Source organism: Dromaius novaehollandiae, chromosome 38 (assembly GCF_036370855.1).
Source record: "Dromaius novaehollandiae isolate bDroNov1 chromosome 38, bDroNov1.hap1, whole genome shotgun sequence".
Lineage (NCBI taxonomy): Eukaryota > Metazoa > Chordata > Aves > Casuariiformes > Dromaiidae > Dromaius > Dromaius novaehollandiae.
The window spans coordinates 525029-540172 of NC_088137.1; the positions used below are offsets into that span (position 1 = coordinate 525029).

At 70.8% G+C, this 15144-nt stretch overlaps 1 protein-coding gene across 1 annotated transcript in view; it reads left to right on the top strand.

Annotated features, from left to right (window-relative positions):
- NPHS1 (NPHS1 adhesion molecule, nephrin) overlaps positions 1-15144 on the top strand; it is a 35109-nt gene that overhangs the window by 12682 nt on the left and 7283 nt on the right. The window contains exons 13-18 of the mRNA XM_064503538.1: positions 820-988; positions 5996-6125; positions 8331-8503; positions 9208-9348; positions 11470-11610; positions 14914-15035. Coding sequence (XP_064359608.1) covers positions 820-988; positions 5996-6125; positions 8331-8503; positions 9208-9348; positions 11470-11610; positions 14914-15035 — 876 coding nt within the window. The remainder of the gene's footprint in view (positions 1-819; positions 989-5995; positions 6126-8330; positions 8504-9207; positions 9349-11469; positions 11611-14913; positions 15036-15144) is intronic.

A 15144-nucleotide genomic window follows, 5' to 3' on the forward strand; every position in this document is an offset into this window, starting at 1 on the left:
GTCCGGGTGCCCTGAGGGGCCCAGGCGTCCGGGTTCCCACCGAGGGGCCCAGGCGTCCGGGTGTCCTGAGGGGCCCAGGCGTCCGGGCACCCACCGAGGGGCCCAGGCGTCCAGGTGCATCCTTCTCCCTGGGGTGTCCTATGGGGCCGGGTTCCTCCCCAGCCCTCCCAACCCGGACGCCTGGGCCCCTCCCGGACACCTGGGCCCCCCAACCCGGACGCCTGGGCCCCTCCTGGACACCTGGGTCCCCGGGGTGCTCTATGGTTCAAGGTTCCTCCCCACCCCCCCAACCCGGACGCCTGGGCCCCTCCTGGACGCCTGGGCCCCTCCCGGACGCCTGGGCCCCCCAACCCGGACGCCTGGGCCCCTCCCGGACGCCTGGGCCCCCCCCGGACACCTGGGCCCCTCCCGGACACCTGGGCCCCTCCCGGACGCCTGGGCCCCCCAACCCGGACACCTGGGCCCCTCCTGGACGCCTGGGCCCCGGGGTGCTCTATGGGTCCAGGTTCCTTCCCCCACCCCCCCACCCTGGACGCCTGGGCCCCTCCTGGACGCCTGGGCCCCTCCTGGACACCTGGGCCCCCCAACCTGGACGCCTGGGCCCCTCCTGGACACCTGGGCCCCCCAACCTGGACGCCTGGGCCCCTCCTGGATGCCTGGGCCCCTCTCGGACACCTGGGCCCCCTCCCGGACGCCTGGGTCCCTCCTGGACACCTGGGTCCCCGGGGTGCTCTATGGGTCCAGGTTCCTCCCCACCCCCCTGACCCGGACACCTGGGCCCCCGCGTGACCCCACCCCCTCCCCCCCCCCCCCGCCCAGGACGGGCGCCCGCTGAAGGAGGGGGCCCAGGCGTCCGCGGGGGCGGTGGTGACGCGGGAGCTGCTGGTGACGGTGGCCCCCAGCGACAACGGGGCCACTTACCGCTGCGACGCGGCCACCGAGCCGGGGACCCCCCCGCTGAGCGCCAGCACCCGCCTCCGCGTCCTCTGTGAGCCCCACGGCGCCGGGGGGGGGGAGCTGGGGGGGGGAAGGTGGCCCCCGAGGTGGGCGGGGGGCTGGTTGTGGGGTGCTGGTGGCCCTGGGGGGACCATGGGGTGACCATGGCTGTGGGGCTGGTTGTGGGGTGACCATGGGGCTGGTTGTGGGGTGCTGGTGGCCCTGGGGGGACCATGGGGTGACCATGGGGTGACTGTGGGGTGACCGTGGCTGTGGGGCTGGTTGTGGGGTGACCATGGGGCTGGTTGTGGGGTGCTGGTGGCTTTGGGGTGACCGTGGGGTGACCATGGCCGTGGGGCTGGTTGTGGGGTGACCATGGGGCTGGTTGTGGGGTGCTGGTGGCCCTGGGGGGACCATGGGGTGACCATGGGGTGACTGTGGGGTGACCGTGGCTGTGGGGCTGGTTGTGGGGTGCTGGTGGCCCTGGGGTGGCCCTGGGGTGACCATGGGGTGACCATGGGGTGGCTGTGGGGCTGGTTGTGGGGTGCTGGTGGCCCTGGGGTGGCCCTGGGGTGACCATGGGGTGACCGTGGCTGTGGGGCTGGTTGTGGGGTGACCATGGGGCTGGTTGTGGGGTGCTGGTGGCTTTGGGGTGGCCGTGGGTCCCTCCATGGGGTGACCGTGGCTGTGGGGCTGGTTGTGGGGTGACCATGGGGCTGGTTGTGGGGTGAAGGTGGCCCTGGGGTGACCATGGGGTGACCGTGGCTGTGGGGCTGGTTGTGGGGTGACCGTGGGGCTGGTTGTGGGGTGCTGGTGGCCCTGGGGTGGCCCTGGGGTGACCATGGCTGTGGGGCTGGTTGTGGGGTGACCATGGGGCTGGTTGTGGGGTGAAGGTGGCCCTGGGGTGGCCGTGGGGTGACCATGGGGTGACCATGGCTGTGGGGCTGGTTGTGGGGTGACCATGGGGCTGGTTGTGGGGTGCTGGTGGCCCTGGGGTGGCCCTGGGGTGACCATGGGGTGACCGTGGGGTGACCGTGGCTGTGGGGCTGGTTGTGGGGTGACCGTGGGGCTGGTTGTGGGGTGCTGGTGGCCCTGGGGTGGCCCTGGGGTGACCGTGGCTGTGGGGCTGGCCATGGGGTGACCATGGGGCTGGTTGTGGGGTGAAGGTGGCCCTGGGGTGGCCGTGGGGTGACCATGGGGTGACCATGGCTGTGGGGCTGGTTGTGGGGTGACCATGGGGCTGGTTGTGGGGTGCTGGTGGCCCTGGGGTGGCCCTGGGGTGACCATGGGGTGACCGTGGGGTGACCGTGGCTGTGGGGCTGGTTGTGGGGTGACCGTGGGGCTGGTTGTGGGGTGCTGGTGGCCCTGGGGTGGCCCTGGGGTGACCGTGGCTGTGGGGCTGGCCATGGGGTGACCATGGGGCTGGTTGTGGGGTGCTGGTGGCCCTGGGGTGGCCCTGGGGTGACCGTGGCTGTGGGGCTGGTTGTGGGGTGCTGGTGGCCCTGGGGTGACCATGGGGTGACCGTGGCTGTGGGGCTGGCCATGGGGTGACCATGGGGCTGGTTGTGGGGTGCTGGTGGCTTTGGGGTGGCCGTGGGTCCCTCCATGGGGTGACCGTGGCTGTGGGGCTGGTTGTGGGGTGACCATGGGGCTGGCTGTGGGGTGCTGGTGGCCCTGGGGTGACCGTGGGGTGACCATGGCTGTGGGGCTGGTTGTGGGGTGACCATGGGGCTGGTTGTGGGGTGAAGGTGGCCCTGGGGTGACCATGGGGTGACCGTGGCTGTGGGGCTGGTTGTGGGGTGACCGTGGGGCTGGTTGTGGGGTGAAGGTGGCCCTGGGGTGACCGTGGGGTGACCGTGGCTGTGGGGCTGGTTGTGGGGTGATGGTGGCCCTGGGGTGACCATGGGGTGACCATGGCTGTGGGGCTGGTTGTGGGGTGACCATGGGGCTGGTTGTGGGGTGCTGGTGGCTTTGGGGTGACCGTGGGGTGACCATGGCCGTGGGGCTGGTTGTGGGGTGCTGGTGGCCCTGGGTGACGGTGTCCCCGTCCCTGCGTGTCCCCGGCGTCCCCGGCCCCCCGCTCTCGGTGGCCCCGGGTGACGGTGTCCCCGGTGTCCCCCCCAGTCCCCCCGCTCTCGGTGTCCCCGGGGTGCCGGTGTCCCCGGGGTGACAGTGTCCCCGGTGTCCCCCCGCTCTCGGTGACCATGGGGTGACAGTGACCATGGGTGATGGTGGCCCTGGGTGACGGTGTCCCGGTGTCCCCGGTGTCCCCCCCGTCCCCCCGCTCTCGGTGTCCCCGGGTGATGGTGACGGTGTCCCCGTGTCCCCGGTGTCCCCCCAGTCCCCCCGCTCTCGGTGACCATGGGGTGACGGTGTCCTTGGGTGACAGTGTCCCCGGTGTCCCCAGTGTCCCCCCGCTCTCGGTGACCATGGGGTGACGGTGTCCCTGGGTGACGGTGTCCCCGTGTCCCCGGTGTCCCCCCAGTCCCCCCGCTCTCGGTGACCATGGGGTGACGGTGTCGGTGTCCCCGGGTGATGGTGACGGTGTCCTGGTGTCCCCGGTGTCCCCCCCCCAGTCCCCCCGCTCTCAGTGTCCCCGGGTGATGGTGACAGTGTCCCCGTGTCCCCGGTGTCCCCCCCCCAGTCCCCCCGCTCTGTGTCCCTGGGTGACGGTGACAGTGTCCCCATGTCCCCGGTGTCCCCGGTGTCCCCCCGCTCTCGGTGTCCCCGGGTGATGGTGACGGTGTCCCGGTGTCCCCGGTGTCCCCCCCCCCCAGTCCCCCTGCTCTCGGTGTCCCCGGGTGATGGTGACAGTGTCCCCGTGTCCCCGGTGTCCCCCCCCCAGTCCCCCCGCTCTGTGTCCCTGGGTGACGGTGACAGTGTCCCCATGTCCCCGGTGTCCCCAGTGTCCCCCCGCTCTCGGTGTCCCCGGGTGATGGTGACGGTGTCCCCGTGTCCCCGGTGTCCCCCCCCCAGTCCCCCCGCTCTGTGTCCCTGGGTGACGGTGACAGTGTCCCCATGTCCCCGGTGTCCCCAGTGTCCCCCCGCTCTCGGTGTCCCCGGGTGATGGTGACGGTGTCCCCGTGTCCCCGGTGTCCCCCCCCCAGTCCCCCCGCTCTGTGTCCCTGGGTGACGGTGACAGTGTCCCCATGTCCCCGGTGTCCCCAGTGTCCCCCCGCTCTCGGTGTCCCCGGGTGATGGTGACGGTGTCCCCGGTGTCCCCCCCCGCAGTCCCCCCGCTCTCGGTGTCCCCGGGTGATGGTGACGGTGTCCCCGTGTCCCTGGTGTCCCCCCCCAGTCCCCCCGCTCTCGGTGTCCCCGGGTGACGGTGTCCCGGTGTCCCCGGTGTCCCCCCGCTCTCGGTGACCATGGGTGACGGTGTCCCCGGGGTGACGGTGTCCCCGGGTGACGGTGTCCCCGGTGTCCCCGGTGTCCCCCCCCGCAGTCCCCCCGCTCTCGGTGTCCCCGGGTGATGGTGACGGTGTCCCCGTGTCCCCGGTGTCCCCCCCCCAGTCCCCCCGCTCTGTGTCCCTGGGTGACGGTGACAGTGTCCCCATGTCCCCGGTGTCCCCGGTGTCCCCCCGCTCTCGGTGTCCCCGGGTGATGGTGACGGTGTCCCCGGTGTCCCCCCCCACAGTCCCCCCGCTCTCGGTGTCCCCGGGTGACGGTGTCCCGGTGTCCCCGGTGTCCCCCCGCTCTCGGTGTCCCCGGGTGATGGTGACGGTGTCCCCGGTGTCCCCCCCCCCAGTCCCCCCGCTCTCGGTGTCCCCGGGTGATGGTGACAGTGTCCCCGTGTCCCCGGTGTCCCCCCCCCAGTCCCCCCGCTCTGTGTCCCTGGGTGACGGTGACAGTGTCCCCATGTCCCCGGTGTCCCCAATGTCCCTCCACTCTCGGTGTCCCCGGGTGATGGTGACAGTGTCCCGGTGTCCCCGGTGTCCCCCCAGTCCCCCCGCTCTTGGTGTCCCCGGGTGACGGTGACGGTGTCCCCGGTGTCCCCGGTGTCCCCCCCCGCAGTCCCCCCGCTCTCGGTGACCATGGGGTGACAGTGACCATGGGTGACGGTGTCCCCGGGGTGACGGTGTCCCTGGGTGACAGTGTCCCCGTGTCCCCGGTGTCCCCGCAGTCCCCCCGCTCTCGGTGTCCCCGGGTGATGGTGACGGTGTCCCGGTGTCCCCGGTGTCCCCCCCCCCAGTCCCCCCACTCTCAGTGTCCCCGGGTGATGGTGACGGTGTCCCGGTGTCCCCGGTGTCCCCGGTGTCCCTCCACTCTCGGTGTCCCCGGGTGATGGTGACGGTGTCCCCGGGGTGACGGTGTCCCCGTGTCCCTGGTGTCCCTGGTGTCCCCCCGCTCTCGGTGTCCCCGGGTGATGGTGACGGTGTCCCGGTGTCCCCCCCCCCAGTCCCCCCGCTCTCGGTGTCCCCGGGGTGACGGTGTCCCCGTGTCCCTGGTGTCCCCGGTGTCCCCCCGCTCTCGGTGTCCCCGGGTGATGGTGACGGTGTCCCCGGTGTCCCCCCCCGCAGTCCCCCCGCTCTCGGTGACCATGGGTGACAGTGACCATGGGTGACGGTGTCCCCGGGTGACGGTGACGGTGTCCCCGGGGTGACCGTGTCCCGGTGTCCCCGGTGTCCCCGCAGTCCCCCCGCTCTCGGTGACCATGGGGTGACAGTGACCATGGGTGACGGTGTCCCCGGGGTGACAGTGTCCCCGGTGTCCCTCCACTCTCGGTGTCCCCGGGTGATGGTGTCCCCATGTCCCTGGTGTCCCCCCAGTCCCCCCGCTCTCGGTGTCCCCGGGTGACGGTGACAGTGTCCCCGGTGTCCCCCCAGTCCCCCCGCTCTCGGTGTCCCCGGGTGATGGTGACGGTGTCCCGGTGTCCCCGGTGTCCCCGCAGTCCCCCCGCTCTCGGTGTCCCCGGGTGATGGTGACGGTGTCCCGGTGTCCCCGGTGTCCCCCCCCCAGTCCCCCCGCTCTCGGTGACCATGGGGTGACAGTGACCATGGGTGACGGTGTCCCCGGGTGACGGTGACGGTGACGGTGTCCCCGGTGTCCCCCCCCGCAGTCCCCCCGCTCTCGGTGACCATCGCGGCGGCTCCCCGGCAGCCCCGGCGGGGCCAGACCCTGGTGCTGACGTGTGAGGCCGGCAGCGCCCACCCCCCCCCCCGCATCGCCTGGCACCGCCAGGGACACGCGTAGGTGGCCCCGTGTCGTCCCGTGTCGTCCCGTGTCGTCCCGTGTCGTCCCGTGTCACCACGCCTCGCCCCGTGTCCCCGTGTCACCCCGTGTCGTCCCGTGTCGTCCTGGGGGGACGCGTGGGCTCCCGTGTCACCCCGTGTCGTCCCGTGTCACCGCACCGCGTCCCGTGTCACCACGCGTCGCCCCGTGTCCCCGTGTCACCCCGTGTCGTCCCGTGTCGTCCTGGGGGGACGTGTGGGCTCCTGTGTCACCCCGTGTCGTCCCGTGTGGCTCCGCATGGTCCCGTGCGGTCCCGTGTCATCCCGTGTCATCCCATGCAGTCCGGTGTCACCCCATGTCATCCCGTGTCGTCCCGTGTGGCTCCGTGTCACCCCATGTGGCTCCGTGTGGTCCCATGTTGTCCCATGTGGTCCCGTGTCATCCCATGTGGCTCCGTGTTGTCCCATGTTGTCCCATGTGGTCCTGTGTCATCCCATGTGGCTCCATGTCACCCCGTGTCATCCCACGTGGCTCCGTGTGGCTCCACCTTGTCCCATGTCATCCCGTGTGGCTCCGTGTGGTCCCGTGTCGTCCCATGTGGCTCTGTGTCATCCTATGTTGTCCCGCGTGGCTCCGTGTCCTCCCATGTGGCTCCGCGTGGTCCCGTGTTGTCCCGTGTGGCTCCATCTGATCCCATGCGGCTCCGTGTGGTTGCGTGTGGCTCCATGTTGTCCCATGTGGCTCTGTGTCATCCCATGTCATCCCATGTGGCTCCGTGTGGTCCCATGTGCTCACGTGTCGTCCCATGTCATCCCATGTGGTCCCGTGTCGTCCCATGTGGCTCCGTGTGGCCCCACCTTGTCCCATGTCATCCTGTGTGGCTCCATGTCATCCCGTGTGGCTCCGTGTGATCCCATGTGGCTCCATGTCATCCCGTGTGGCTCCGTGTGATCCCATGTGGCTCCGTGTCATCCCGTGGGGCTCCGTGTGATCCCATGTGGCTCCGTGTCATCCCGTGGGGCTCCGTGTGATCCCATGTGGTTCCGTGTCGTCCCGTGTTGTCCCATGTGGCTCCATGGGGTCTCGTGCAGCTCCACGTCATCCCATGTCGTCCCGTGTGGCTCCGTGTGGTCCCATGTCGTCCCGTGTCATCCCGTGTGGCTCCGTGTGATCCCATGTGGCTCTGTGTGGTCCCGTGTCATCCCGTGTTGTCCCATGTGGTTCCATGTCATCCCGTGTGGCTCCGTGTGGTCCCGTGTCGTCCCGTGTCATCCCGTGTGGCTCCGTGTGATCCCGTGTGCTCACGTGTGCTCCCATGTCTGTGGTCCCGTGTTGTCCCACGTGCTTGCATGTGGTCCCATGTCACCCCGTGTGGTCCCGTGTGCTCACGTGTCGTCCCATGTGGTCCCGTGTCATCCCATGTGGCTCCGTGTGCTCACGTGTGCTCACGTGTGGTCCCGTGTGGTCCCGTGTCATCCCATGTGGCTCCATGTGGTCCCGTGTGCTCACGTGTCGTCCCATGTGGTCCCGTGTCATCCCATGTGGCTCTGTGTGACCCCATGTGGTCCCGTGTGATCCCATGTCATCCCATGTGGCTCCATGTGGTCCCGTGTGCTCACGTGTCGTCCCATGTGGTCCCGTGTCATCCCATGTGGCTCTGTGTGACCCCATGTGGTCCCGTGTGATCCCATGTCATCCCATGTGGCTCCATGTGGTCCCGTGTGCTCATGTGTCGTCCCATGTGGTCCCGTGTCATCCCATGTGGCTCCGTGTGCTCATGTGTGCTCACGTGTCATCGCATGTGGTCCCATGTCATCCCATGTGGCTCCGTGTGCTCACGTGTGCTCACGTGTCGTCCCATGTGGTCCCGTGTCATCCCATGTGGCTCCGTGTGCTCACGTGTGCTCACGTGTCATCTCATGTGGTCCCGTGTCATCCCATGTGGCTCCGTGTGCTCACGTGTGCTCACATGTCGTCCCATGTGGTCCCATGTCGTCCCATGCCGTCCCATGTGGCTCCGTGTGGCCCCATGTGCTCGCGTGTTGTCACGTGTGGTCCCGTGTGCTCACATGTCGTCCCGTGTGCTCGCGTGTTGTCACGTGTGCTCGCGTGTTGTCCCGTGTGGTCCCGTGTTGTCACGTGTGGTCCCGTGTGCTGGCGTGTTGTCACGTGTGCTGGCGTGTTGTCACGTGTGCTCGCGTGTCGTCCCGTGTGCGGCGCAGGCTGCAGGGGACGGCGCTGCCGCTGAGCCCGGGCGACTTCGGGGGCGTCACGGCAACGTCACGCGTGTGGCTGCGTGTCGGCCTGGCGGAGCAGGGCCAGTGGGTGACGTGTGCCGCCACCAGCCCCGGCCTCGACGTCACCGTCAGCGCCGCCCACCAGCTCACCGTCCGCCGTGAGGGCACTGGGAGGCACTGGGAGGCACTGGGAGGGCACTGGGAGGGCACTGGGGGGGACTGGGGTGGAACTGGGGAGGACTGGAATGCACTGGAAGGGCACTGGGAGGGCACTGGGAGGCACTGGGATGGAACTGGGGGGATTGGGATGCACTGGGAGGGCACTGGGAGGGACTAAGGATGGAACTGGGAGGCACTGGGAGGCACTGGGAGGGCACTGGGAGGGACTGGGATGCACTGGGAGGCACTGGGAGGCACTGAGGGTCACTGGGAGGCACTGGGAGGCCCTGGTGGGCACTAGGAGGCACTGGAGGGCACTGGGAGGCACTGGGGGGCATTGGGAGGCACTGGGAAGCACTGGGAGGCACTGGGAAGCACTGGAGGGCACTGGGAGGTACTGGGAGGCCCTGGGAGGCATTGGGAGGCATTAGAAGGCACTGGGAGGTACTGGGAAGCACTGGGAGGCCCTGGGAGGCATTAGAAGGCACTGAGGGTCACTGGGAGGTACTGGGAGGCACTGGGAGGCCCTGGGAGGCACTGGGAGGCACTGGAGGGCACTGGGAGGCCCTGGGGGACACTGGGAGGCACTGGGAGGCACTGGAGGGCACTGGGAGGCATTAGAAGGCACTGGGAGGTACCGGGAGGCACTGGGAGGCACTGGGAGGCACTGGGAGGCACTGGCGAGCACCGGGGCGGCCCGCAGACGCCCCCGAGTTCGCGGCGGGCCCAGGCGTCCGGGTGGTGGCCCGGGAGCTGGAGGGGGCCCGGCTGCCGCTGGCCGTCACCGCCTTCCCCCCCGTGGAGGGCTGCACCTGGAGCCGGGCCGGGCGGCCCCTGCGCCCCGGTACTGGGGGCACTGGGAGCACTGGGAGCGCGGGGAGGGGGAGCTGGGGGCACTGGGAGGGGAACTGGGGGCACTGGGAGCACTGGGAAGGGGAGCTGGGGGCACTGGGAGCACGGGGAGGGGGAGCTGGGGGCACTGGGAGCGCGGGGAGGGGGAGCTGGGGGCACTGGGAGGGGAACTGGGGGCACTGGGAGCGCGGGGAGGGGGAGCTGGGGGCACTGGGAGCACTGGGAAGGGGAGCTGGGGGCACTGGGAGCGCTGGGAGGGGGAGCTGGGGGCACTGGGAGCGCGGGGAGGGGGAGCTGGGGGCACTGGGAGCACTGGGAAGGGGAGCTGGGGGCACTGGGAGCGCTGGGAGGGGGAATTGGGGGCACTGGGAGCGCGGGGAGGGGGAGCTGGGGGCACTGGGAGCACTGGGAAGGGGAGCTGGGGGCACTGGGAGTGCTGGGAGGGGGAGCTGGGGGCACTGGGAGCGCTGGGAAGGGGAGCTGGGGGCACTGGGAGCACTGGGAGGGGGAGCTGGGGGCACTGGGAGCGCTGGGAAGGGGAGCTGGGGGCACTGGGAGCACTGGGAGGGGGAGCTGCGGGTGCTGGGAGGGGAACTGGGGGCACTGGCAGGGGAAATGGGGGGCTCTGGGGGCACTGGGAGGAGGCCTGCGGGCACTGGGAGCACTGGGAGGGGGACCTGGGAGTACTGGGAGCGCTGGGAGCACTGGGAGGGGGAGCTGGGGGCACTGGGAGCACTGGGAGGGGGAGCTGCAGGTGCTGGGGGGGGAAATGGGGGCACTGGGAGGACTGGGAGGGGGAACTGGGAGGACTGGGGGAGGGACCTGGGGGCACTGGGAGCACTGGGGAAACTGGGAGGAGGAGCTGGGAGCACTGGGGGAGGCACCTGGGGGCCCTGAGCAGGGGAATCGGGGGCACTGAGAGCACTGGGGAAACTGGGAGAGGGAACTGGTAGGACTGGGAGCCCTGGGGAAACTGGGAAGGGGAACTGGGAGCACTGGGGGAGGCACCTGGGGGAACTGGGCGGGGGAATTGGGGGCACTGGGAGCACTGGGAGGCACTGGGAAGGTGAACTGGGAGGGCTGGGAGAGGACCAGGGGGCACTGGGGGCACTGGGAGCACTGGGGAAACTGGGAGGGGGAGTTTGGGAGCGCTGGGAGCGCTGGGAGCGCCGGGAGGGGAAATGGGGGCACTGGGGAAACTGGGAGGGGGAGTTGGGGGCACTGGGAGCACTGGGGAAACAGGGAGGGGGAACTGGGAGGACTGGAGGAGGGACCTGGGGGCACTGGGAGCACTGGGGAAACTGGGAGGAGGAGCTGGGAGCACTGGGAGCACTGGGGAAACTGGGAAGGGGAATCGGGAGGACTGGGGGATGACCTGGGGGCACTGGGAGGGGGAATCGGAGGCACTGGGAGCACTGGGGAAACTGGGAGGGGGAATTGGGGGCACTGGGAGCCCTGGGGAAAGTGGGAGAGGGAACTGGTAGGACTGGGAGCCCTGGGGAAACTGGGAAGGGGAACTGGGAGCACTGGGGGAGGCACCTGGGGGCACTGGGCGGGGGAATCAGGGGCACTGGGAGCACTGGAAGGCACTGGTAGGGGGAACTGGGGGCACTGGGAGCACTGGGGGCACTGGGAGGGTGAACTGGGAGGGCTGGGGGAGGACCTGGGGGCACTGGGGGCACTGGGAGCACTGGGGAAACAGGGAGGGGGAACTGGGAGGACTGGGGGAGGGACCTGGGGGCACTGGGAGCACTGGGGAAACTGGGAGGAGGCGCTGGGAGCACTGGGGGAGGCACCTGGGGGCCCTGAGCAGGGGAATCGGGGGCACTGGGAGCACTGGGGGCACTGGGAGGGGGAATTGGGGGCACTGGGAAGCACTGGGGAAACTGGGAGAGGGAACTGGTAGGACTGGGAGCCCTGGGGAAACTGGGAGGGGGAGCTGGGAGCACTGGGAGCCCTGGAGGAACTGGGAGCCCTGGGGGAGGCACCTGGGAGCCCCGGCCGGGGCAACTGGGAGCACTGGGCGCACGGGGGGGGGGGGGGGGGGGGGAACGGAGCAGGGGAGGGGCCCAGGCGTCCGGGCCCCGCCCCCCCTGACCCCCCCCCCCCGCAGAGGGGTCCCCCCGGCACCGCCTGGCCGAGGGGGGGGCCCTGGCCATCGACAACGTCACCCGGGGGGACGCGGGGACCTACGGGGTCGAGTGCCGCAACGCCGAGGGGGCGGCCAGCACCCACGTGCTGCTCCTCGTCCACTGTGAGCCCCCCCCCGAGCACCCATGGGTGCCCCACGGCACCCCATAGCGCCCCATAGCGCCCCATAGCACCCCATAGCGCCCCAAGGGGTCGGGGGCCGAGGGGGCGGCCAGCACCCACGTGCTGCTCCTCGTCCACTGTGAGCCCCCCCCGAGCACCCATGGGTGCCCCACGGCGCCCCACAGCGCCCCATAGCACCCCATAGCGCCCCATAGCGCCCCAAGGGGTCGGGGGCCGAGGGGGCGTCCAGCACCCACGTGCTGCTCCTCGTCCACTGTGAGCCCCCCCCGGCACCCATGGGTGCCCCACGGCGCCCCACGGCGCCCCATAGCGCCCCACGGCGCCCCATAGCACCCCATAGCGCCCCATAGCGCCCCAAGGGGTCGGGGGCCGAGGGGGCGGCCAGCACCCACGTGCTGCTCCTTGTCCACTGTGAGCCCCCCCCGGCACCCATGGGTGCCCCACGGCGCCCCATAGCGCCCCATAGCACCCCATAGCTCCCCATAGCGCCCCAAGGGGTCGGGGCCGAGGGGGCGGCCAGCACCCACGTGCTGCTCCTCGTCCACTGTGAGCCCCCCCCGGCACCCATGGGTGCCCCACGGCGCCCCATAGCGCCCCATAGCGCCCCATAGCACCCCATAGCACCCCATAGCACCCCACGGGGTCGGGGGCCGAGGGGGCGGCCAGCACCCACGTGCTGCTCCTCGTCCACTGTGAGCCCCCCCCCGGCACCCATGGGTGCCCCATAGCGCCCCATAGCACCCATAGCACCCCATAGCACCCCATAGCACCCCACGGGGTCGGGGGCCGAGGGGGCGGCCAGCACCCACGTGCTGCTCCTCGTCCACTGTGAGCCCCCCCCGAGCACCCATGGGTGCCCCACGGCACCCCATAGCGCCCCATAGCACCCCATAGCGCCCCAAGGGGTCGGGGGCCGAGGGGGCGGCCAGCACCCACGTGCTGCTCCTCGTCCACTGTGAGCCCCCCCCGAGCACCCATGGGTGCCCCACGGCGCCCCACAGCGCCCCATAGCACCCCATAGCGCCCCATAGCGCCCCAAGGGGTCGGGGGCCGAGGGGGCGTCCAGCACCCACGTGCTGCTCCTCGTCCACTGTGAGCCCCCCCCGGCACCCATGGGTGCCCCACGGCGCCCCACGGCGCCCCATAGCGCCCCACGGCGCCCCATAGCACCCCATAGCGCCCCATAGCGCCCCAAGGGGTCGGGGGCCGAGGGGGCGGCCAGCACCCACGTGCTGCTCCTTGTCCACTGTGAGCCCCCCCCGGCACCCATGGGTGCCCCACGGCGCCCCATAGCGCCCCATAGCACCCCATAGCTCCCCATAGCGCCCCAAGGGGTCGGGGCCGAGGGGGCGGCCAGCACCCACGTGCTGCTCCTCGTCCACTGTGAGCCCCCCCCGGCACCCATGGGTGCCCCACGGCGCCCCATAGCGCCCCATAGCGCCCCATAGCACCCCATAGCACCCCATAGCACCCCACGGGGTCGGGGGCCGAGGGGGCGGCCAGCACCCACGTGCTGCTCCTCGTCCACTGTGAGCCCCCCCCCGGCACCCATGGGTGCCCCATAGCGCCCCATAGCACCCATAGCACCCCATAGCACCCCATAGCACCCCACGGGGTCGGGGGCCGAGGGGGCGGCCAGCACCCACGTGCTGCTCCTCGTCCACTGTGAGCCCCCCCCGAGCACCCATGGGTGCCCCACGGCACCCCATAGCGCCCCATAGCACCCCATAGCGCCCCAAGGGGTCGGGGGCCGAGGGGGCGGCCAGCACCCACGTGCTGCTCCTCGTCCACTGTGAGCCCCCCCCTGGCACCCATGGGTGCCCCACGGCGCCCCATAGCGCCCCATAGCACCCCATAGTGCCCCATAGCGCCCCATGGCACCCATAGCACCCCATAGCACCCCATAGCGCCCCAAGGGGTCGGGGGCTGAGGGGGCGGCCAGCACCCACGTGCTGCTCCTCGTCCACTGTGAGCCCCCCCCGGCACCCATGGGTGCCCCACGGCGCCCCATAGCACCCATAGAGCCCCATGGCACCCCATAGCACCCCATAGCACCCCACGGGGTCGGGGGCCGAGGGAGCGGCCAGCACCCACGTGCTGCTCCTCGTCCATTGTGAGCCCCCCCCCGGCACCCATGGGTGCCCCACGGCGCCCCATAGCGCCCCACGGGGTCGGGGGCCGAGGGGGCGGCCAGCACCCATGTGCTGCTCCTCGTCCACTGTGAGCCCCCCCCGAGCACCCATGGGTGCCCCACGGCGCCCCATAGCGCCCCATAGCGCCCCATGGCACCCCATAGCACCCGGTGGCACCCATAGCACCCCATGGCACCCCATAGCACTCCATAACATCTCATAGCACCCCATAGCACCCCATAGCACCCCATAGCACCCCATGGCACCCCATGGCACCCTATAGCACCCCACGGCACCCCATGGCACCCTATAGCACCCTATGTCACCTCCCAGCACCCCTGGGACCCAATTTCACCCTACAGCCCTCGATAGCACCCCATGGTGCCCCATAGCACCCCCATGGCACCCATAGCACCTGGTGGCACCCCATAGCACCCCATGGCACCCCATAGCACCCGGTGGCACCTATAGCACCCAGTGGCACCCCACAGCACCCCATGGCACCCATAGCACCCAGTGGAACCCATGGCACCCAGCGGCACCCCATAGCACCCCATGGCACCCCATAGCACCCAGTGGCACCCACAGCACCCCATGGCACCCATAGCAACTGGTGGCACCCCATAGCACCAAGCGGCACCCCATAGTACCCAGCGGCACCCCATGGCACCCAGCGGCACCCCATAGCACCCCATAGCATCCAGGGGCACCCACAGCACCCCATGGCACCCATAGCACCCCATAGCACCCCATGGCACCCCATGGCACCCAGTGGCACCCATAGCACCCCATAGCACCCCATGGCACCCCATGGCACCCAGTGGCACCCATAGCACCCCATAGCACCCCATGGCACCCCATAGCACCCAGCGGCACCCAAAGCACCCCATAGCACCCACAGCACCCCATAGCACCCCATAGCACCCCATGGCACCCACAGCACCCCATGGCACCCCTTAGCACCCCATGGCACCCAGTGGCACCCCATAGCACCCCATAGCACCCCATGGCACCCAGTGGCACCCCATAGCACCCCGCGCCCCACAGCAGCCCCCACGGCCTCCCCTGGCCCCGTGGACCCCCACAGACCCCCGTGGACCCCCACGGACCCCCGAGGGGCCCCGGCGTCCCCTGAGCGGCCCCTCCCCCAGACCCGCCGGCCATCCGGCGCCTGCCCGACCCGGTGCTGGTGGAGGAGGGGGGCAGCACCGAGCTGCTGTGCGAGGCCGAGGGGAGCCCCCTGCCCCCCCCCAGCCTGCAGTGGGGCCGGCTGGTACGGGGGACATGGGGGGACATGGGGACGTGGGGGACATGGGGGGACATGGGGGGACATGGGGGGACATGGGGGACATGGAGGGACATGGGGGACATGGAGGGACATG